Source organism: Melanaphis sacchari, unplaced genomic scaffold (genome assembly GCF_002803265.2).
Source record: "Melanaphis sacchari strain LSU unplaced genomic scaffold, SCAv2.0 Contig13_pilon_pilon, whole genome shotgun sequence".
NCBI lineage: Eukaryota > Metazoa > Arthropoda > Insecta > Hemiptera > Aphididae > Melanaphis > Melanaphis sacchari.
In genome coordinates this window covers 1323901-1350156 of record NW_020270588.1, presented here as the reverse complement: position 1 = coordinate 1350156, position 26256 = coordinate 1323901, and the positions used below count along the sequence as shown (strand labels likewise).

Below are 26256 nucleotides of genomic sequence, written 5' to 3'. Positions count from 1 at the left end.
CATATACTATTTGAACAAAAAATAAAAATAATATTATATTTTTGAAAACTATCTCTAGCATGATTTAATATAATTAACTTAAATATGTACAAATAACATCACTAGAAAAATTAACAAATGGTTTATTGTGGTTATGGTATTTTAACGAACATTAATATTGTTGAATATTGTACTATTTTAAACAAATCTACTATACAGAATATATCATTGTTTATCTAACAACACAGAAAGATATATAACACACCAGTGTAATCATTGAATCATATGAAAGGTTGACAAAAATAACTTTGAATGTTGTTATTTAGTAATTAATTTTATTCATTAATATCTTTTCATATCACGCTGATAATATTGCATACAATTATATAAATGTTTATTTAAAAATTTTAAAACAAATACAATGAAACCATTGCTGGTCACCATCATCTAATAATACAGGATTAATATTGTCTTTTTGTTCATTGTTCATAAATTTGGAATGCTACAAAAAAATGTTTAATTTTGATTATTAATAATTATTGAACAATAAATTACTGTAAAATAAAAGTAAATTAAAAACATAAGAAGCATATTCACATGTTTTTACAAATGTAATTTAAATTAATTTGAAGTGTATTATATACAGTGATGTTTTAAGATTCATACAATGAAGTATCGCTCACCAATTTTTTATCATTTGAAAAATCATAATTAAATGCATCTGATTCAAGCGCTTTTTTTAAAGATAACAAACGTCTTTTAGTAGATTCTAAATTATAACTATAGTTGTTAGTAGTCATATTAATTTGACTAGATAAAACAAATGGTATGTTGTCCAGCATACTAGTAGGCTTCATATCAGAAGTTTTTGGTTCAGATGGTTTTAAATCATAAAGCAATTGAGGCTCTGTGGATGAAGTTTTCACAGGTTCTGGGTTCACTGCAGTTGGAACTGGTGGTGTGTCTTTTGTATCAACAATCTGTTCAGCAGTTACTTTAGAAACTCCAAATAACCAAGATGCCATTATCTGAAAATTGTAAAAATTTTTATATAAATTTAATATGAATGAAAACCATAAACACACGTATAACTGTTTTTATTATTTTTTTTTAATTTTGTAATATTACCAATAATATCTCAATTAATTAAACAGCATACCTTCTAATATCAAATAATAACAATAATTTAATTTATTGTTGAAATCAATTGATTTTAACTATTAAAAAAAAAAAAAAAAAATTAAAAATAAAATATTATAAAAGACTACCTTTGTTTTTAAAACATTCACAAAAGTAATTTATCTTTGCTCATATTTGATGAAGATATTTATGATATATAAAGGTATTAAATGTTATTTTGGTCATTGATATTTTAACTTACAAGACCAATTTGTTAATATAATGTGTATTTCTTAATACATCATGAGCCTGATAAATGAAGTACCATTTAGATGATAAATACATGAAATAAATTAGTACTTAAGGCACCAATAGTTGATTAGAACAATTATTATATAGTACACATGACATCAATAATGCTTTCTTTATAAGCAGTCATTAACTAATATCTTAGACGTTAGGTTAACACGTTGACTGCCACATGCTTGCCAGCAACTCAAGTGGTGTTATAATAGAGAAGCTATTTGGGTTTCTGGCAACTTAGATCATACTATTAATGTGATGTCACTTAGGTCACCCTTTGCCACAGTAACATCAATATTAAATGCATCTAATTCTGTAAGACTTGGAGATAACAATATTTAAATTGAACCATGGCATAAACAAGATATTTGATCATTATAAAAAAAAAAAAAAACATAATCAAATTCTTCAACTTAATAAGTTTATATTTTAAACATAAAATTGATGACTACGAGAAGTTCATATTTCTTATTAAACGTATACTAAAAGATAATTCACATATAAATGTGTAATACAAATATTATCTTAGAATCAATAAAAACATAGTATCGTATTTAAATCTAGCGTGAGACAGCAGACAACCGAATGGTCTGTAATTTTTTTTAATGATATTATTTACGAATAATTGATTCTAAAAATACCAGTTTTATTAAAATAGAACAGCAGTAGTTATTTTTATAAATGTAAACGTTTACGATAAACAATGTAAAAATGGTATAGCCTAACACGCGCTGATATGAATAGGGTTGATGACGGGCATGTGCTAGTCAATTTTTTAATAGGTTTGTATGTTGCTATTGATGTTTAACTTACTTACTTCAAAATGTGTGACAGTGTATTTCAAAAAATTGTAGACGGATGATGATTGAGGTATTCAAAACAATATCAAACTCTGTTCACAAAAGTATCAAAAATCGATTAGAACAAATTATCGGAAGATTGAATTAAATTTTACTTACCTAAAATGTATTCAGACAGCCAAAATTGTATAACAATGAGTTCGGATAGTAATGTACTGTTTACTGTATAGTATACACACCCGAGTACAGAGTAATATAGATCGGTAATCCGTGTTCCACCGCTTGTAATTTGCACCTATGCAGTAGGCTCTGTCACTCTACAAACTCCAAATAATAATAAAAATAAAAATTAATAATGTTTTAGTGTCAAAGTATTACTGTTTTAGTTATTTACAACCGTGCATGACACAATATTCTGCACTTATCATTTAACCGATATGTGATACGCGTAGTCATGTAGATAACGCGTAAACCATGAACATAGAATCATTTTTATCATCGCTGTAATACCGTTAATTCAATTTTTTAATAATTACTAAAAATACGTATAATGTAGGTTGTCAATAATATTGAATTATTGAATTATCTGTATGTACGGCGGCGTAGATAGTAGCCGTCCGTTGGAGACCAACTATAAATAATTACTCATTTTATGGTATAGGACATATTGTTCCGCCGCTAATAATAAGCAGAACGTTCTCATTTAAAAAATAGTTTTTTTTTTAAGTAACGCCTTCAATTTGTTACACTAATCAAAAATAGTAAAGGTTAAAAACACAGTACAAACATAAACTTTGGCCTATACCCAGTATATTGAAGGTTTATAGACTTATAGTATACCAAGAAACAAAAATATTCTTTAAACAATATATGAATCTACAAAGCTTCCCTTTTGCTTGAAAGAAATTGTGAAGTAAAAATCAACTATAATAAATTAAAATTATTAGGATGCAGTTTTGAAAGTTTAACTTATTCCTTATAATATATAAAAGATAAAATAAAATTATTACCTACCATAACATTAAGTTACTAAGAAAAATGAAGATATAAAAAATATTTCGATAGGTCAATTCATTAAATAAAATAATTATTAAACTATAGTTAATGAATGTACAAATCGTGTTCGTGAGCCTATTATAGATAAGTTAGATGCACAATTATAACACATTATATTATTATCAACAGTTCACACTACACTGTACATGCCACATGGTACATACCAATAACATATTAAGAAGTAAAGTTCTTAAATTATCGTCAAAATATTATTCGTTGGCCGCTATGAAACCATTACAGACCATTTAATTTTTTAAATTACATTTATATTAAAAAAATTATACACTATTGTAGTTCAAATGCTAATTAGGTATCGTACTTACTGAATTGTAATAAATTGTGACTGCAACTAATGACCACAAAAGTTTGATTATACTTTATAGCGCAAACAAGATGTATAATATTGTTCTATGATGACATTACCTAGAATAAAGATAGTATAAATTTATTATTATTATATATTATAATATTATGCATTGGCGCATGGTCATAATATGTAAGTATATCATCAAATATATCTACTGATCATGTGCTTTATACTTATTACTTACTAGGTTTTCAACCACGAATTAAGAAATCATATATTCAAATCACTTGACCGATTTTCGTTTGTAGTTCGTTGTTAATGAGATTTGTACACATCAAAATTACGCACCAACAAGACATACAATTCTACTGAAGGAGACTGGAGTGAGGAGTGAGGACTCGGAAGGAGGAAAATACAAATCAATAACTAATACTATACAACAAGTATCATCATTATGCGCCAAAATGGTTAGATGTATTGAATATCTCTAGTGTTACCTTATTTTGGATATTTTTATTTTTTTACCATTTATGGTGTCACTGTTTAACCTATGAAGAATTTTATTTTTTTGTCATAAATTATAAAAACAGTATTATTTCAGTATTATAAATATTTATTACATTTTACAAATTACAAATTACAAAATATACATAAAACCATAATATAATTCCAATAGAGTAATATAATATTTCTCTATTTCTATGATATTTCCTCAGGACAATACAGAAATGACGCTAAATCAGCCAATCGGGTTATTGTTTACTTGTGAATGGAAGAATGAACTCCAAAGAAAATGAAAACGACACCATACCTAGGTTATGAATGGTTATAATTTTTTTACTCGAATTTCGGTAATGATTACTGCTGTCACGTCCTATGCTACAATCATTTGATTATAAAAAAAATAGGCCGAATTATAATTTATATATAAGTTTATATAACGAATGGATCTTCGCAGGAAAAAATAGTTTGGGTCGTTTATAATATTGCCTATATTTTGGCCCTTTTTCTGCAGCTAATAAAATGTGAAAACATTGATGAAACGATAATATAATTTTCATTATAATTTAAAATATGAAAAATTAATTTTATTATAATTAGATTTATTGATATTATTTACACAATAATCACTTGGATTGTACACTGTTTAAAACATAAAACATAAATTTTATTCGTTTTAAACAATCAATAAAACGTTTAAAACATGTTTAATTGTTTATGTTGTAGTAAACAAAAATGCTGACATGATGGTTGAGGGTAGTAATATAAAGTAATGTTACTCTGACACAGGACACTGACACAAAAAAATTAATTAACATTTGGCTTTAATATATTAATATAATAATTATCGTGTTATAGTGATAACATGTCACTAGTTAGGTAGTCTAATGCCTAATTAATATCTATATTACTAAATATAAAAATAATTCTAAACAGCCCATCAGCCTAATATAGTAATATCATTAAGTAGATTTCATGGTATGATTTTTTTATGTTAAATTTATTTATTTTACTATTAGTATAATTAGTATCTAAAACATTACATTTATTATATTATTAATATTTAAATATCATAATAGTATAATATATTATATAGTATTTTTAAATTTTGATCCGATAGGTACCACCTTACTGTAATAGCTATTAAAAATAAGTAATCTTCATATTTTGAAAATGTCATAAGATACAATAAAATGTGTAATGTTAAGTGTTAAGACCCCACAAATTCAATTTTTGAAATAATAAACAAAACTATAAAAAATAATTTACAATATTTACATCATTATTGTTATTTAATATTTAAAGTTATTCAAGTAAGTAATTTTGCCTAAATATGAACTTCAAATATAAAAATGTATTTAACTATTTGGCAATTTTTTTTTTACTATAGCTTGACAAATTTATGAAGAATCTTGTATTAATTTTTCAAATTTTAGGTATAAAAATTAATTTTTATTTCTATCATCAATATAATTAGCAAATATTCGAAATTTAATAAATTCTATAAAAACTCTAACTTTAAGCGCGTGTAAAAAAATATCATGAATATTTAATTTCGATACTTATATTTTAATCAATATAAAAATTTATAAGGAACCTTGTATTAAATTTTCAAATTTTTAAAAAAGATTTCGTATCAAATCAATAACACGATGAAGCCCGTATTATAATAATTAAACTTTTTTACTTGTATTAATAGTAGATAAAATTGGCCACTTGCCCTCCCTATCGTTCTCAAATTCATTTTAATTTTGTTTCCTCATCATCGTTAATCGTCGAATTAACTGTGTATATATTGTTGTTTACTTGCCATTCCATTCCATTTAGTATAAGAAAACTGAGTTGCCTATCGCTCTTCATACAGGCGTATTTTTTTTGTGTTTTGATTATTGACTAATACCTGACTTCGTTTACAATATTAATTAAACTATTTACTTTTACCGGTTTTTTTTTTTTTTATATAAACTGTATACTTATTAATAACATTAAATCTTCATTTATATTTTGAAAATTTTGTTATTTGACCTCCTTAATTTTACCCATAGACATTGTATGTGTATACAGAAGTTGTAGAAAAGAGGATAAAGGATACATTAAAATTAATTTATAAGATGTATAATGTATAAAACTGTACATTGTACATATTTTATAAAAACATTTTGAGTGATAAGCCTTTAATTTAATTTTAAAATTTTACCTGTTAAAATTAAAAATTATATATATTTTTTAAATAAAACGTAATTTTTAATTAAAAAAAAAAAAAAAAAATCAATCTTGTTGAAAACTGGTTTGCCTAATCTTTTCAGTTTTTTTTTTATTTTACGCACGTTTTGCATATTACAGTGTAAGTTGTGTATGCATTTAACCCTAACATCGTATAAGTAAAATTACAATAGAAATCCGAAGCTCAAAGACACGCATCATAGAGTATGTTCAAAGACAATCTAGAGTAAACTTTACGTAAATAATTTGGATGGAATTACATCAAAAGCACCATATCAAGAAAATTTACAATTTTCAGCGACTGTCTTCAGCCACTTGCATATAATATGACGATGACGTATATACTCGTATATACGTGTATATACATATATACATATATATATATATAGATAGATATATTATAACGTGCGGACAAACGGTTTTATTTCAAAACGTTGCGACGTATTAGGGTATAGTGTTCGGCTTTTAATTAGTGTTGTCCTGCAACGATTGGCGATCGAGGTCGTGTTGCGATTCGTCGGTGACGGTCGGTGGCGACAGCGTCAGCATCAAGGTGGACGTGGTCATCGCCGCCGTAGGCACTCGGTCCTCCGCCGGCACCGTGGACGTCTGTTGGGTGCCCACCGTAACAGCCGTCTGGTCCGCAACCGCCGTCCGGTGCTCGCAGGCCGTGGCGAACGACTCGCCGCCGTTCTCCTGGACCCATATGGTCAGGTTGTCGCGGATGAGCCGCAGGATGAGCGTCGAGTCGTCGTACATGGAATCGTCGATGGCATCTATTTCGGCTACGGCTTCGTCGTACGCGTGCTTGGCCACGTCGTGGCCCTGCCGACGCTGTTGGCACACCTGGTACAGGAACACGGAATAATTGAGCATGAGCCCGAGCCGGATCGGGTCGATGGGCCGGAGGGTCGTACGGCCTAACTGGTCGGCCCGCACGTACGCGGCCCTGGACATGGCCACCACCGCGGCCCGGTCGCCCGGGTCGTCGATCACCTCGGCCGCGTACCGGTTGTAGTCGGCGCACAGCTTCCAGTAGAACACGCCGGTGGCCGGGTCGTCCGAGGCCTCCGGGCGGTCGGACTTCAGCCAGCCGTCCACCACGGTCAGCACCTCGGTGCACAGCTCGCGCAACTCGTCGTCGACGCTCGCTCGGTATTGCCGGGCCACCGTGGCCTCCCACGCCGCGATGCCGTCCTTCTGCTCGACCGTCACAAGCGTCCGCCTGGACGAGCGCTTCGTGTCCAGCACGTGCTTGTACGCTGCAGCCAGCATGTTGTCCTCGTCCTTGGTCATGGGCGCCCCGGACTCGGCCACCTGTCTCATGTACCGTGCCATGTCCTCGAACCGGTTTGCCTCCTGCGCCAGCTTCGCTTTCCACAGCCACTTTTCCTTCGTTTTCACCGCTGGCGTTTGATCCACGTCCATTTTTTCAGTACGTTTGTGCGCGTTCAAGGATATACCTACGGTATTGATCGTCGGATTCTATAGGCAATTGTTTAGGTACCTGTCGTTGTCGGGTGTATGCGTGTATGTTTAAGATTTGTGGTGTGCGCGTGTAATTTCAATAATCGACTTACTAATAGGTATGTTAGAGGAATGTGTTGATTTGTAAAAAAAAAATTAAATTAAAAAAAAAAACATTCGTTTGTTAAACAAAATGATTATTTATTACTTAGCAACGAGAAAAAAAATGTTTACATCTACTTTATATTAAAGGCACTATGCAAGTAATAGATTATACATTTACATAACATAATATTATATATATAATACCTAATTGATACAAGCGTTTAAAAAAATGATTACATTATTTGTGGTTAAATAAATACATCTACATAGGTTAGTATTCGATAAGATCATGTATAAGCAGTAATTCATTACCTATATTTCATAAAAATACAGATTAATTAACAACCTATAATACATTTACACTATCGTAATTCAATGGTGTAAGGAGCTAGTGGTCGTTTCTGTACATTGGTTTAAAATTAAAATTAACTCTTTAGAGGATGTCTAAACTTTAAACTGTATGTGTTTACTCCATTTTAAAAACTTATAGTTTAGCAAATTTGTTTTAGTAGAATAATCTGGCTAATAATATGTTGTTACTTAGTTAGCTTACTTTCAATTTTTTAAACTTGTAGCTAGTTGGAGTGAATTGACTAACTATCAAATTTAAAAGTTATAGGTGTATTAGGTGAATATTATTTGTGCTTGTAGTTGTACTTTTATTTTTTAATTGAATTATAAATATGTTCATTTTATAATTTTAAAAAAAGCTCATAAGAATTGGTCATAGTTTGTAAAACAATAAACGGACGAATACACAATGTTCTAGTTTCTAGTATTAAGTTTCATATTAGATCAATTTACTTTAAATGCAATATTAAAGCTATCAATATCAAAATGATTCTGCAGAATAAAAAGTTCCTGAGCTGTTCGTTTTTAAGTCATAGATATGATACATGGGCATGATGTCTTTTTAACTTAAATAAATCAGTGTTAGACAAAAAATAACTTAAGTTGCCCCATTGAGTATCAGTAATCACCCCGCTTATATCAACTACTGTTAATAAAATACTAACATAAATTGGTTGATAAAAGTGAGCATCTCTTAAAATATTATACTTATGTTAAATTTAAAATTCATCAAATTAACCTTAGTGTATTAAAATAAGTACAATAGGTATTAGTATCATTTATTCGATTCAATTAAAAGAAAAATAACTTTAAAGGAGTGATCACCGTCCTACCAAAGGGCCAACTAAAATTTGTTTTAAATAAGTATTTTAAATAAGAGGAAACCATTACATTGCTTGTATTCTGTCCATTTAAAAAAATATAGTACTACTTAGCAAATTTACATGCATCAGAACTTATTTTGTAATATTAATTTTAATATTAGAATGAATTAATCTATTAATAAACCTGACAAACCTCAAAGTAAGAATATTATTTAATGCACTTTATAGAATTTTATATATATTTTAAAATGATCTTAAGTTATTTATTTTAAAATAAAAATATAAATAAAGACTAATGAGATGCTCTGCATAATTTTTTTAATAGTAAATTCACTCTTATTTTAAAATTAGCGCCTTTTAAGAATGAATTGTGACAAATAGTGAAAATAAGTAACAACACAAATATTAAATGTAATTGTTTTCATCTAAATCACCAGTAAACATAATGTAGTCTATAGGTATCCATTTTAACTGATTTAAATTACTATAATTTATTTTCCTTTCATAACATTTAAAAAAAAATATTTTTACGTTTATAATCAGTTCAGATAGATTATACATATTATATTTTAAAATTAAAAAAGATAATTAATATTTATACTCTATAATTTATAAAAATTTAAAAATATTAGAAACTGGCAAGATTAAAATATTGGCATAGTTAGTTGTTATATATTTTTAACAAATAGAAGTACATTAGTATGGTTTGGTGTGGCGCGGTGGTTGGCCTCGAACACTTAAGTATTCTGAGATCAAGCATCGGCCGGCATCACTAGCTCTCAGATGGGTGACCACCTGAGTTCTTAGTGACGAATCTATGGAAAACATACATACACATACGTGTTCCAACCTTACTAATAAAACCTTACAAATAAACTTACACAAAAATCTACTGTTCTTATGCACAGCTTATGGTCTTAGTTGCCAGGCTTAAATAAGATCAATAAATAAAAAAAAAAAAAGTATATAAGCACATTAGGGTCATTAAGGATAGAAAAAACCATATTGTCAAAAAAAAAAAAGTGTTACATGTTAAATAGACCATATAATGTATTAACTTGTATATACATACATTAAATATATATGTAAGGAAATTAATAAAATATTATTATAATAACTAAGAATAAGTATAATTTTATTTAATATACAATAAACATGTCGTATAGTAAATAATATTCTTAATAATTTTAGACCATTAAATTAATTGATAAAATAAATATACGCTTAAAATTCCATTGAAATTAGTAGATAAGTTATATTTTAATACAATCATAACTAATTTTAAAATGGGTATGTATAGTAAAATATATGTTTAGAGTAGGTTAATTTATTAATTAACTATTTAGTTTTCAATAGCATTCAGTCATTTATTAAATAAATGATTTAATATTAAAAAAAAGTCATAAAAATATTTATAGCTATACAATTTAATCAGTGAGTAAATAAATTTATAATTATACAATTAAGAAAACTAAAGTATAGAAATATAGTTCTTATTCTATTGTTTATTTAAATTAATAGACCTCATAGGTATTTTAATAATTATAAAATCTGGAAAATCATAAAAATGATTCAAGTTAACTTAATTATAAAAAAAATTATTCAAATTTTAGTTACATACTATAATAAAGGTGGTTTTTTTATATGAGAATAAACTTTTATTTAGGACAGATTACGGGAGTAAATATGGTACTAATAGTAAATTATGATACATAAAAAAAAAAAATATACAAAAACGCCAGTTTCAATTTTTATATTTTCAAGTGTCATTAATTAAATGTTGATCAATAAGGAAATTTTGAATTATGAGACCTTTTAAGTAATTAGCCTTTGGAGTTGTGAATTATTGTGCACTTCTAATTAAATTTTTAATAAAATAAAAATTAACCACAAGTAAAATCTTAAATTAAAATTTATTTTTAATTCTATTATTGTTAAATTTTAAAAGAATTATTATTTTTAGAAATACATAAATTATGATAATGTTTTCTTTAAAACATTTTTAATACGTTTTGTATGATAAATATAATTAAAATACTTAAAATATTATGTTAAGCATATATGTATATATTTTTTATAAAGTACATTTGTTTTTATTAAATATAGTTGATTGATTAAAGAAATAACACACTAAAGTGATTTGAATAATATCCAATAATGTTCATAATATTTTAATGTATGAATACAAGTCAACATTTTTTTTTCCATAATATGTATATAAAAGTATATTATAAAGTAAATACGATTATTTATCAAAAATTGATAACTATTAATGTATATTTTTTATAAAAACAAAAGTACTATGATTATTTTGGATTTTATAATTTTAATTATCTTATTATGCATTTCAAAAGATATATAAGTATTACACCCAACTATCAAACACTTTCTAATTTAATTTCCAAAGTCTGTGATTAATGTATTCCAATCAATGCTATTCTGAAACACTTCTTGATCTAACCAAATCTTGTAATGCTGTTTAAATTCGCTTGATAACTTAATTGGTTTTCCCAAAGCACTATTGATTGAAAAATCACTAGGTGTAAATTCCTCATCCTTTAATCAAAAATTTAACAAATAAATGTTTTATCAAATATAATTATTTAATTAACCTATAAAATAATTTAAATTATACATATTTTACTAATAATATGGATAAAAATTATAGTATTAATACTTATTTGTATAACTATATTAAATACTACTTTTATGTTTAAGAATTAAGATTGTTAGGAAATATTAATTTTATTATTAACTTAAAATTATTTTCTTGGCTTAAGACTCAAAATCTGATGAAATGAAAAATTTAATACATTATATTATTTAAAAGATAATAACATTATTATGAATTTATTATACTTACATATTGTGGAGAGTATCGTCGTGCATGAAATTTATCAACTGCTGATCTTAAAAACCGCTCTTCAATTTGAAAATCAGTTGGGCGTGCTTCAAGATCTAAATAAATTGTGACTTGTTGTATATCATTAATATTTAATGAGCTTTTATGTTTTATTTTTTTAAATATTTACAAAAAAATTATACGTAAAAGTAACATATTCAAAAAGTAATATTAAAATCCTAATTTACAACTATCTAAATTAAAATATTAAAATAGTTTTCATTTACAATTAATAAACTAAAAAATGTATTGAACTTTGTAGGTAATGAATAATGAATAATACTAAGGGAAATTTTATTAAATATCCAGAATATTCAAATTTTTCTGATTGAAGTTAGTAAATCTTATTCTGTTGTCGAAAGAATTTATTAAAGAGTTTAAAATCAAATAATACTCAAGCTTAAACTTTTATATTAAATCAAAATAATTGTGAAAGGAGACTTAATATTCAATAGTAATAAAATATTTATAAAACTAATATAATTTAAAAATTCTCAACAAAGAAAATACACTTACCTGGATATATATAAATTAAACAAGGGTTAGTATAATCATAAATTAAATAACACTATAGATATGCAATGTCAATGGCGTAATGTGACAGAAGATAGGAAATAAGCATCTACCATTCTTCTACCACAATGTGCCATTAGTGAATACAATCCAACTTAAAATAATAAGTGATTAATGATCGCATTGATGTTGTCTATTTTTAATATAATTAATCTATAATATAAGCTAACAATCAATATTTAATAGCATTGGCACTTTTGTGTTGGAATAAGAAATGTATATCCACTTTTGGGTTTAGAGATTGTATTTGTTATATTTTATAAATTTTTGAAGATTATTAATAATAATATTATTTTTAAATACAATAAAGTATATAGATAAATATAGTAGCAATAACTTGTGATATAAAATACCATATTATGTATAGGTACATTTAAGTTAAATAAAAGACCATTAGAATAAAGTGATACATTGTAAATTTGTAATTTTGAATTTGAGAGTACTAGTAAATATTTTTATTAATCCAAAATATAGATATAATATTATTTCAATTTATAAAATTATTCTAATTTGTATATGGTGTATATATAAACTAGATACCATATTCTAATACTAAGAAATATCAAAAGTTATACTATATTATTTCTCCAAACTTTACCTATTATTAGAATAATGAGGAATATTATTAATATTTAATAACATCAAACCACAATACATCATTTCTATAACTTGTATACTCGTAAATATGAGTGAAATACATAGCGTTTTTTAGAAGATTTCAAAATAATAACAATTCTAAATTGACAAATTTACTTCATGTAAGACTAATGCTTTCCTACTTTCACAGCTATATCACCATGAATAGTCTTTATCAGCTCTCAGTCTTAAAGCTTATATAATATGTAGCATTTAATTGTGTAATTTAATCTTATATAATCATAAATTAACAAGAGTTGTTTATTATAAAATGTGGATATTTTTCAAGAATGTCTAAAAGATATTATAAACATTACATTGTTTAAAAATTCATAAATGTGAATGGGCACTGTATTCATTAAACATTCTAAAAATAATTAAAAGTAGAAAAAAACATTTGTAGAGATCCTAATAAACTTGAGATGTTTGTAGAATACCTATTTAATTTTAATTTTAATGACAGATAAGTCATATGAACATATTATTAAAATAAAAACAACTTAACATCTGTGGTATGATGTTATTACCTAAAAAAGGTTCATATTTTTTTCAAAAATTTTACCAAGTTACATTTTTTTTTTTTTATTGGTTCTCTGCAATTTTCAAAGTATAATTTTTGTTTAAAAATCAAATATTTTCTGGTGTAATGGTTTAAAATACAAAATAAAATACGATGTACTGTTCATCACACTAATTTAAAAATAATGTCAATTAAAAATTAATAAGTATATTTTGAGATTTTATGATCTTTTAAATTATTTTTGATTAATAAGAAAATTAGAAATTAGCATAAAATTAATAGTTTTTATAGTAACATAATTATTTTAATTTTTACCATTTCCATATGCCCAATCGTCGTTTAGTCTGTGTCGAACTTTTTGATATATTGTACTCATAGTTTTCATATTAGATTTTCGCCATGCTCGACCAAGGTATTTTGCTTGCATTTTCAATAGCTTTAAAATGTACAGCTGCATCATAGCATGTCTTACTTTTAATGATTTTTTCAGTATTGGTGCAGATTTAAATATAACCAACATCTAAAACATAAACATAGGAAATTTAATTAAGCTTCTTATAAGAAAAATATTGCACTCCAGTTACCATGATTCTTGAATGTTTCCATTTCGTTATTTTATTCAAGACTCTTAATAAATTTATACAAGAATAAACATTTCTCCATGAACATAAAGGAAATTCTCCTATTTCAATGTTATCTAATGAAAGGTCAGGTCCATCACCAATAACACAAGTAGGAAAATCTAGTATTGGAATCCTAAAACCGTTTAAAACCAAATTATTATTAACAAATCACAACAAAAGCTTAACTTCTTACGTGTTTTTAGATGATACATAAGATACGAGATTTTGATTCAGAAATTTGATTACGAGTGGTATACAATTTGCAAATACTAGGTGTTGAGAGATAAACTCAAATTGATAAATATGATTCGCTTTAAAATGTTTAAGTAATAAAAGCAATATACCACTTATAGCTTTTACTACAATTTCTTTTTGTCTATTAATATCAGTTTCCAACTTAACTGACTCAGAAAATGACATTCTGCAAAGAGAAATATTAAACTGTTGATTTCTATAAACTTATTAAATTAATTTTTATTGTGATTTGGTTACATACGGCACGTCAACTGGTAATATATCAGCAATTATATTGATTGAATCACTTTTAGCTTTTGAAGTAGGTGATGCAGCCAATAATATTTTTAATAACGCAATCATATGTTGAGGTAAATTTGGTAACATTGCCTAAAATTTTCAATATTGTGTTTAGATTAAAAATTATAATTTAATACACAATTAAAACTGATAAGTTTTAATTAACTCACTGTTAACTCATTAAAACAACACTGACCTGATATAAAACTTCTGCAGGTGTTTGTTCAACATCATCATTACCCATAATCAATGGATTTCTTTGTATTGTTTCTTCTTTTTTTATTTGGTAATCAGCTAATGATGTATACATATACTGAAAATTTAATATTTTTTTAAATATTGAACACATATATAAAAAAAATAGTTTAATAATTTACTTGTTTGAGAATAGCTACACTTTCATGTATGGGATCAGGTAAGCCAATTAGTGTATCAATGTCATTGTCCAATTTAAAACCAAGAAATTTAATTCTTGTTTGATCCAAAAAAAATTGTAAGTCTTTTTGACGAACTTTAGGTACCCAAGGTAAGCCTTTTATAACCAGTGGTGTAGGTGGCGTTTGTGGTCTATAATCATTTATTTCTTGAATATTTTTCATACTAGAAATATCATCCATTCCTAGTTGTTGATCTTCATAATCTTGTAAATCTTCATCATTCTGATAGGATAAATCCATGACTACAAGAGTTTCGTCTAATGAACTTTGTTTTATCAGGCCCTAAAAAAAGTTATCAAGATTATAATTAAGGCTAAGAAATAACATACAAAATATTTTTTTAAGAATATTGTTTAATATTCTTAACATAAAACTATATCTAAACATTGTATGATGCTTATAAATAGGACTCGGAAGTTAATGACTTTAAAAACATTAAAAAATGACCTAAAAAATTATAAATATTTATTTAAAACTTTTTAAACAAATATTTTTGGTTTTTTTTTTTTTTTTTGAAAAAAAGAATAGTAATAACAACAAAAATTACTAAAAATTATAACATTCTACTATCGTCAAAAGTAAAAATGACAGCTAGCAATTGCCTTATTCTATAAAATCTTTATCTTCCCCTAACCCGTATATAACTTGTGTAAAATAGTATGTTATAAAATATAAATTTAATGTAGGTACTTATAAACAATCTATATAAAAAACAAAAACTACGCGTGTAAAGATGTTAATTGACAAAACCTAATTATAAATCAAGAAATTAAACGGAAAAGGAAAATAGGACCTAGGAATGATAAAAAATGACTTTAAAAGGAAAATATGACTTAAAAATTATAAAAAATGACTTAAAAAGTAAAAAAAGCAAAAAAAAAAAATTAGTTTATTAAATTTATATATTTATGAAACGCCAGAATTTTGTGACCAGAAGAGCATTGTCTAATAAGTTCCGAAAAAAAAATAATGCATCAACTTCCAAGCCCTACTGATGAATATTATACGTATATGAATACGAACAAGCTTAAGTATCTAATATTTATCATTGACGATAAAAGAATAGTATTTGAAAAATTATACAAATTATATTTATTTTTAACAAAATAAAAATTGTATTATTTATATGATATAAAGAAATATTTTGTCAGGTAGCACTAGAGACTCTAGATCAATTTAAGATAAACTGAAATTGCTTGAAACTCAAACTCCAAAAATGTTTCTAAGTAAAATTATTATTTATTAATACTGATGTAAAGAAAATATTCGCAATTATTGACTATCCAACTCTTATCTCTGATTTAATTGTTTTTTAATTTTGACTACAATTTTTTTAATATGAATTTAATATAAATATTATTTAATTTATGCTTATACAATATAATATAGACTTTAAAATAAAGTTGATATTAAGCAAATAACTAGAACAATTTTTATTTTAAATACAATGAAAAACTGTAAAACACCCATTCTTTAAATCTTGTCATATTATTACTATTATTATAATATTTTAAATGTCAGGTTAGTTATAAAATAATCTTTTATTTTAGACTATCAGGAATATTTTAGAATATTGTCATATTTTAACATAAACACTAAAATATCAGTTATAATAAGTAAACATGTATTACCTAAGAAAAATAAAAATTGGTTTACTTAATATTTTTCAAATCAAAAATACTTATAGTTCTACATAATATCTTATAATATTTATAATTATTAATTGTACATATTTAATAAGAATAAAAGCTCATTTTTTGCTGTTGTTGGATCAAAAATATTTAATTAGTTTAATATTTTTCTTAAAACTATTTTAATTGAATTAAATATGTCTGAAAAATAATAATAATTATTAAGTTGAAAATATGCTGTGATGCAAGACATATTTACACAAATGGTTTGTGTATGAACAATAATTCAATTTTAACTATATCTGTATTTAAATAGTACCTACAATATCATAAAATTATTTTCAAGTTTAAAAAACTCATCTTTATTATATGTTTACCCATTCTACATAACTCAAACGTATTAATATTTAAATATTAATTTTACTATAATAAAAGTATTTAACTGAATTAAATGCATTTTTTACATGTCAAATACGCATGATTAATAATATTTAAACTGATATTTGAAAATTATAACTTATTTAGATTAATTAACATTATCACATAATTCATAATGATTAACAAATTTAATACATTTGTGTAATTAATAACTGTGCACATAATAAATACAATATAAATTACAACTTTAACAGAACAACACAAAAAACAGGACCACAAATCTTTAGTGATTTTCCAATGGTTATACGAAAAATAGTCAGTACTATCTAAACTTACCTCTTCGCAAATGCTAAGAGAAGTAGAATCATCAGTTAATCTGTATGATAATGCATTTAAATTATACGCCATCTAAGAAATAATCAATTATATTTTTTCAAATTTACCAATCAAGAAACTAAATAAAACTCTTCAATACAAAATGAGAGATACATTTAACAACTATTTTGTTTTCATATGATTGTATAATTAAGTACCAACCATGTTATTGAAGTTAGTATAACTCATAAATTCCTAAATTTAAATAATAAATTTAAACAAGGGTATTTAAAAAAAATTATTGATAAATATTGTAGCAATATTTCTCTTTTTTAAAAAACTTGTCTATTACATGAAATAGACATACATTTTTTACACTGTAAAATATAAAAATATCAGGTTAAATTGTCACTATAATTTGAAATTATATAATTTTTACACAACGAGGTTATTCGCTTTTTTAAATCATACATTTATCATACAAAATTATTGTTTTTATTTCTCTATGACTTGTTTAACAAAATATAAGGCTTTTATATGCATGAAAAATTAATATTTATTTTAAGATTCATAAGTTATAAACCATAATATTTAATATTCAATATTTAAGTCGTATAAAATGTATTGAAATATTTTTTCTATAAACAATATATCAGCAAGAATTAATTAATTGTTTCAAAACAAGTAAATCAGATTAAAAACATTTTTCAATTTTTGATTATATTTCTAAAGTAATGAAAAAATATTAATAACCATAAAAAAGTTAATATTTGTAAAAAGAAAATGTTTTATCAATTTAAAATAGTTTTTGAACAATATGATATATTATACTATTATAATTGCCTAATTTAATAGTGTGCCAAAATATACTTTTTTTGTTTAAATGTAAATTAACCAACAACCTACTCTAAAAATTACAAAATTTTTGTTTGTGATAAAAAGATAAAATATATCTCATAAATTTAATTTATTTTCAAAAAAATAAATCATTTACATTAATCATAATATATTCTAATACACGATAAATTAACTATAAAATTACATAGATTAAAGCATTTCCTTAATACCACATCTCATTAGTATCCTGCACAAAGATGAGCAAAGCAAAAGGATTATCAAATACTCAGAATATGTACCTTATTCCATTTTCTAAAGATGAAAAAGTCTTATACAAATTAGTAAGGTAATATGATCAGCATATTTTAATAAATAACAGGCATATTAAAACATACAACAAGGGATGCGCTTAAAATAGAATAATCAGTGTTTTTTTTAATTTTAATAATTCAGTAAAAAAAAAAAGGAAATCTAATGATATATTTTAAACATAAGCTTTTCATTTATATATTATCACAGGATAATTAAGTTAAAATATTACAAAATATTTTACTTACTCTTTTTTGACGGGTGCCACGTTTTTGTGCATTCATCATATCTGTGGAACTTGGTGGTGGTGAAGACGAACGCATTGATTTAATTATTTCAATTGGATCTTCTTGAAGTTCTGGCAATTCTACATTTTTTCGGTATTCATCTAACAAACAATTGTTTATTTATAATTTAGAAAATTTTAAATACAAAAAATTCATACTTTTTAAATTAGCCAATGTGTCCATTCCACCAAGTAGAACTAAAATTAACTTCCACAACAACAACAAAACTTTTTTCATTGGATAATATGATGCCAATCCACTGCAAAATTTAGTAATCATGCCTAATAGTTTTACTATTAGATGGTCTTCTGTATAAGGTAAACCTAAAATTTAAACATAAGTTAAAATTTTACATAGTCTTAAATAGTATTTTAAATAACTTTATAGCAAAATATTATATAGTTACCTATATCTAATAATAGATTTTCTCTAAATTCTTTGAACTCATCATCTGTTTCAAATTCTGACACTCTAAGTACTTCAATAAAAGTGTACAGAACATTTAAAATGATTCGTAAATTTGTAGAATCTGTACAGTTAATTTGAGTTTTCCGATGAAATTGTACAGATCTTAAACAATAAATGAATAAATTCAAATTCAAATTCATAATATAGGTTATTAATAATATGTATCATACTCTATTTCCATATTCAGCAGATTTACAAATATATTAAAAATACCAAATTTATATAAAAATAGTACATTTTCTTTGGCATTTGACTGTTGGTCTTTATCTGATTGACATTCTGCCCAACATCCCTGGAAATAACATATTAAACTTAAAAATATATTCAATTACTAACTAACATAGTATCTCATGAAAAATGCTACAAACTTGCAACAAATATAATACACATCTGGCTGCATTCATCCGTTTTGTTTTGTCTGATACTTCTAATGAATCAAGTAGTCTAGATGCAACCATATTTTTATTTTCTATGCTTAAACTATGCCATGATGGTTTAAAGTCCAATGCTTTCATTACACTTTCAAATTCCTAAGTAAAATATTTTAAGTTTGAGTTATTAATATTATATTATAAGTAAATCTATTTAACAGTAAATTAAGTTCAAATGATCTGTTTTTAATGCCTATATAATCAATTAATAAATGTCAAACTAACCAATTTATACAAATTAATTAACACTATTAGCCAAATTCGACCTTTCCTTTTTAGAGTTATTTTGAATGTCTGAGAATATCAAATATCTGTGGTTAAATTAATTTTTATGAAATAATATCTAAAGCAAGTTTGTATTAAAAAAGGTTTGTTTGAACAAAAATATAATAAAAACATAATGCATATATCAAAAACTTATTTTTATTTAATAGATTACAAATTTTAAGCTGAAGGCAAAAATAACTAAAAATATTAAAACAATGACTTAAGAATTATTAACAAAATGTATTTAATAAAAACTTTTGAATTATGCTGGAAAACTATTAATAAGACAAAATTTACTAATAAAAATGCATTGATAGATTTATTTGTAAAAAAATTATAGAAATAACTAAATTTATAAACATTTATATAATACAGTGAAACTTCTTTTCACAAATACTTCTAAAATATAAACAAATTTTTTAGATATTAGATCATTTTCACTTTTTTGTTATAGGTAAATATCTAAATACTAAACACTCAAAATAGTGGACGAGTTATTTAAGGGTAATTTTTATCATAATACAGAATATTTTTTTGATTAATAACAAAGATTTTAAGCAAATCAAAGTGATGGATAATTTTTGTTGAATCATATTATGTAGGTACAATTTCTACTTTTATTTTAAGACATTATACATATTATCTTAGAACAGTTTACTACATGTTCATAATTCAACCATTTCAAACTAAACCCCCTACGAGTAGTATGCACAATTTAGATGATAGATAATGTACACTATTCAGAGATTTTACCGTAGTGTTAAAATTATTACTATTATCTATATTATTCTTATATAATATTGACCATTTCTATGGCAAACTGTTATGGAGTAAATGAAAAAAACTGAAGGTAAAATAACGAATAATTTTTATGCAGAATGCATTGATACATGAATGATCAAATCATAACTCTTTTCCAACTCATATAAGTCATACAAGTTAAAACCTATGTAATTTTTTCTATGGTTAGGTAAATATAAACTTGAAATTTGTAAATTAATGTTGTTTACATAGTTTTAATTACTTATTTATATTATTTTAAGGATTATTATACATTTTTATTATTTAAACAATTAGTCAAAATAAATGTTATATTTCACAAGTTAGATTCTAAATTGTTGATAAACTTATTAAAACAATAAATAAAATTATAAGAAAAAATTTAAAAAGAAGATTTTAATAAACAATAAAAATCAAAAATGTTTTAAAGCTTTGAAGTTCAACTTATGTACGACTTGCACATAAATATGAAATAATACTTGTAGGAAACACTAACAAAAAACCAATAGTTTAATCATAATGCTATTCAAATTGTTGTACGTTTAATAACAAGGTAAAAAATACCAATTGATGTTATTCTTCAACAAATCCAAACAATTTTGATTAACAATATTTAGAGTTAACCACAGTGAATGTGATAAGTAGAATGATAGTAGATATGTGATAATGTTTATGAAATTGCATATTTATTTCTATTTATCCAATTTAATGCTAACCTGGATACAAATTTAATTCATGTTATACTGAATCAAATAATACTATTTTTATTTTGCAAATTTTTGTATATTTTAATTGCATATTTTTGGATTTTAAAAATAAAAAAGCATATTTCAGTACATTTTTTTTTTAAACAATTTAATTAATGAACTATACAATTAATTTCACAATTTCTATATATAAATTTCATAGATGGTATCTACAGTCTACAATCTATCAAGTATTGACAGAAAATATAAATGTTTATTATCGACTTATCGTGTTTGTTCAGAATTGCAGTACTTTATTAGACAAGGTCTAAGATAACATCAGTTGATGTAGAACAAAGCTTTTTACATTATAAAAATTAACTTAACGATAATAGACGCAATTACAAATTTGAACAAATTAAAAAAACTGTAGTAGCCCAGTAAAACGCTAATTATGGTAATCCTTAATTAATAAATAATAATGTAAAGTAAAAAAACTCTATGTAAATTTAAAAATGTATTTAAAATTGTATTAAAATAAATAATAAAAATGTTTGTGCATATTTTGGCATTTTTATTGATTAAAAATGCATATTTTATAATTTTTAGCGCACATTTTGATTGCATATTTCATAATTTTTTAGTGCATAAATGCATGCATATTACAGTAGTTTTAAGTGCATAAACATCTGAGCCCTAGTGATAAGTATATTTTTTGTCATGATAGTACTTAAATATACTTGATTAGTATGATAACTGATGTACAACAATTTTAAGTTAACATATTGAGAGGAAGTGATTTTGCTTATAGTCTATAGGTATTATAGTATTTCATAAAAGAACAACTATTATAATTAAATAAGATAGTTTATCACATTTAATTCATAACAACATTCATTATTTTCAGATAATATTAAATTTTAACGTTGCTTATTTTGATTATATTGATATTTCAATTGTTTGATATACCATAATATATAGCTATAATGCAATAGTTTCAACTATTAAGTTTTTTTTACACAAATTATTTAATTTGCTTAATTACCTGAATGTTGATCTGGTAATCTTCTAACTCGGAGTAACTATATAATTCTGCCATTTCACAGAGGTGAGTATCTGTATCTCCATAGTTATACTCAAGATCAGGGCAATCAGATTCTTCCTGAATAAGAATATTTACATATAAATATATATATATATATATATATACTAAAGTAACTAGCAAATATGCAAAGATCCAAAATATAATTTTCTTACTTCTGAATCTTGTTTTTGCTTTCTGCCCATGGAGTCTTTTAATTTTGGAGTATTTCGTTTACCATTAAAAATATCCATTATAAAACAATATTGAATATAATATAGGTATCACAAAATTCTTATAGAATGTCAATAGTATCACATGTGATATAGTGTTCCACAAAAGCAAATACCATTTTCTTTTAACTTAAAAAAAAAGTAATTATCCAAAATGTACTATAATATACAAAAGAAGCTAACGAATGATTCAATAAAATGTAAATGATATATTAGAACATAACAAGCTAATGACTTCAAAAATTACTTATGGTTAAAAGCTAACTTTAAAAGCTGTTATCATCCATTGTATAAATAATGATACACTAAAATTATAACATCATTAATAAACTAAAAAAATACTTCTAATTCAAACGTAATCGACTATTTAATTAAAATTATGATATTGTAAATATTGTAAATTGTGAATGAAACATTTTTTATCAATATTGATTACTATTGTTATCATCTTAAACATGAAATTATATTTATGGTTATCACTTATCAATGGATAGTATCAAATAGTATCACTACGTAACCACCAAGAATTAAGATAGTGGTAATTAACATACATAAGTAACGATACATTGCTTACATTATTATTAATTAGTAATTACATACTACGTACTACGTATTACTACCACAAAGGCACTAACCACATTAAATAGATATTAAAACTTAAAAGCTAAGCTATTACCTAATTATTATTATACGCACACATTACTTCAAAAATTATAGTTTATACTTCGTAGTTCGTAGTACATTCGTACATTCTTGTCAATTATTAAAAATAATAATACCTACCTATAATTAACATTTGATACTTATAGAACTGATTCCCGATTGGTTACTAATTACAATATCATAACACAAGCACAAAGTGATTTTCTACTTTATACATAAGTTTTAACAAATAAACAAATTCAAAATGTATGTCATCAAATAAATAATTTTTATTTTATTTTGATAGTCGATAAAAAATAGATATAGCTGGTATGCACAAATGTCAAGTTTTATTTTAAATAAACCCATGGGGGTTTCCTTATTTAAAATTTAAATTGTCTGAAATATTATTATTAACGATTATCATAAATAAAATATTTTTAGAATTTTAAAGACTGTAATTATATCAACACAATATTTCAATATTATTTATAATAATATTATTATTATTATCGAGTTATACGGAATAGATACCTTATTATTGTTATAATTTAAATTTTTAGAATCTCATCATTAATTTATATTCTGTAAACAACATCATAGCAAAACCGTACACGTTTATTGCGAAAATTAGGTATTTATACAAATGGTTAGTAATCAGAGATATAAGACAAATTTCAAATTTCAAAAATTATAGTATAAAATGCGCTAATAAATCGGCAAATTCATTAAAAATTCTGTATAAAATGTATAGAAACTATAATTAAGAATCATAATTAAAAAAATATTTATACTCGTCCGGTTAAGGCCGTAAGTATAGGTGTGTTAAAAAAAAAAAGATTTCGTTAACTTAAGAAGATATTTCAAACATTAACACGTTTGTCTATTCATATAATTATAGATTATAATCGTTTATTAATTAAATCAGTAATCCAAGAATATTTAGTTTAAGTTCTATTAGAACGTTTACCACAGTATTATAATATGAATTGATGACTTCCATACGATTTACTATTGTTCATATTAAATAATTCTGTCTTAGCGATGCAGTCGTTAAAAAAAAACATATTATTGCTTACATTACTAAATTATTACTAAATATGCTTATTAGCTTATTAATCTAAAGTGATCTAAAGGGTTTTAAACAATATGAAAATCTATTCGAGGTAAGATTTTCACTTTAAAGACGTTATCATTGAGTATAATGTATATTAATATGTGGTACTCAATGATATTAAATTTATAAGGCGAAAATTAAATATAAACAAATATAATTCCTAAAATTTGCTTATCTTAAAAGTTTTAGCTGACAAAAATTATTTAAAATATTGAAAAGTAATAAACAAATTAAAATTTTTGCTATCATCATTAATTTATATTTTTATACACATACAGAGGCAATGGCTTATGAGTAACCGAGTAGGGCTAAGAAATAAAAATTAAAAACCTAGTAGGTTGTTATATTTTTAAATTGCATTGGTATTGTCAAATATTCTGAACTTGAGCACTTTATAAAAAATGTTGTAAATGTCAGGTCAGTGGCAGATCCAAGGGGGGGGGGGGCGAATAGGGCGCGCCACTCAAATTAAATAAAAAAGATATTATTGGGCTAAGCTATTTTTATCTGATGACCTTTTTTTTTTTCTATGTGCTTTCCATGAAATATTTCTGGATCCACCCCTGAAGCCTACGCCCTACAATATAAACTTTAAAAAGTTAACAATAATGTTACAAAATTAATTTTAATCATGAAAAAGCTGCTAAAAAATGACGTATAAAAACTCAGCTGAAAATAATTTTTAATATTAAAAAATAACTTTAATGAACACATTTTTTTATGTTTAAATAAATTTATTCTTATTACGCCAATATACAATTTAATATTTACATAGAACAAAATAAAACAATAAATTAAAAACTGTTTTATTCAATTTTAGTTATTTTAAAACATTTTAATCACACATATTATTTTATTTTATGCATATAATGAAATTCTCAAATGTAATGCTTTCAGCCTAAAGTAATTCAGCCTACAATTTTAAAAGCAATAAAAATCTATCATAAAATATACTTGGTAATATAAGCTGACTGACTGCCTTCGATTAGAATTGTTTTTGAACGCAATGGTTTATCATTAAATTCAAATTTAATAAATATGTATATATAACAGTAGGTAATTGGGTTACTAGTTTTCTCGACGACGAGGTAGGTACACTCATGACTTGACATATACTTATTATTCAGCAGTGTACATTCTTACACTTTTTTGTCTTTACGTTTGAATGTTTCGAAAGGCTGACTAGATTATCCATAAAAACTTGAAATAAAAAACAAACAACAAATCGCCAATCCCAGTCGGGCCCACGCACACCACACGTTTATTGACGAATAAATATCGTTGATGCTTGACGAGTGATGATGACTTTCAAAACAGATGAGGCGCACCGAGAAAGCGGAAAAAGCGAATTATAAAAAAAAGGCCTCAGCTGGTATAGTTTGTTGCCGGTTAGGTGGGGAATGTGACGTCACATATGCGTGTGGAGGTGCAGGCCGTCGACCCGTACCGCGGCAGCCGGACGGCCTAGTCGAGCGAACGATGCGACCTTTCCATCGCACAGACTGCGTTATATTTTGTTGATAGCGTGTGCGGT

At 25.1% G+C, this 26256-nt stretch overlaps 2 protein-coding genes and 1 pseudogene across 4 annotated transcripts; all 3 read right to left on the bottom strand.

Moving 5' to 3' along the window:
* Nucleotides 1-557: 557 nt before the first annotated feature.
* LOC112591628 lies at nt 558-2639 on the bottom strand. 2 transcript variants are annotated; one of them, XM_025335500.1, is made up of 3 exons: nt 2361-2639; nt 2215-2293; nt 558-1007 (listed from the first exon to the last, which is right to left on the bottom strand). In XM_025335500.1, exon 3 carries the CDS (start codon nt 1002-1004, stop codon nt 633-635), a length of 372 nt encoding a protein of 123 aa, XP_025191285.1. In that variant the 5' UTR covers nt 1005-1007; nt 2215-2293; nt 2361-2639; the 3' UTR covers nt 558-632. The 2 variants fall into 2 exon arrangements, with proteins under 2 accessions (XP_025191285.1, XP_025191284.1); XM_025335499.1 differs by having other exon boundaries at nt 560-1007; nt 2219-2293; nt 2361-2638.
* A 4114-nt stretch (nt 2640-6753) lies between these two features.
* Nucleotides 6754-7716, bottom strand: LOC112591572 (annotated as a pseudogene).
* Nucleotides 7717-11363: 3647 nt separating this feature from the next.
* On the bottom strand, nt 11364-25817 carry LOC112591644 (striatin-interacting protein 1). 2 transcript variants are annotated; one of them, XM_025335525.1, is made up of 16 exons: nt 25677-25817; nt 22907-23092; nt 22695-22811; nt 19854-20015; nt 19656-19777; nt 19424-19587; nt 19176-19340; nt 18979-19118; nt 15201-15542; nt 15020-15136; nt 14786-14913; nt 14483-14710; nt 14251-14422; nt 13982-14186; nt 11899-11993; nt 11364-11591 (listed from the first exon to the last, which is right to left on the bottom strand). In XM_025335525.1, the coding sequence occupies exons 2-16, from the start codon at nt 22982-22984 to the stop codon at nt 11430-11432; spliced, it is 2397 nt and encodes a 798-aa protein (XP_025191310.1). In that variant the 5' UTR covers nt 22985-23092; nt 25677-25817; the 3' UTR covers nt 11364-11429. The 2 variants fall into 2 exon arrangements, with proteins under 2 accessions (XP_025191310.1, XP_025191308.1); XM_025335523.1 differs by lacking the exon at nt 25677-25817 and having other exon boundaries at nt 22907-23146.
* Nucleotides 25818-26256: the final 439 nt, after the last annotated feature.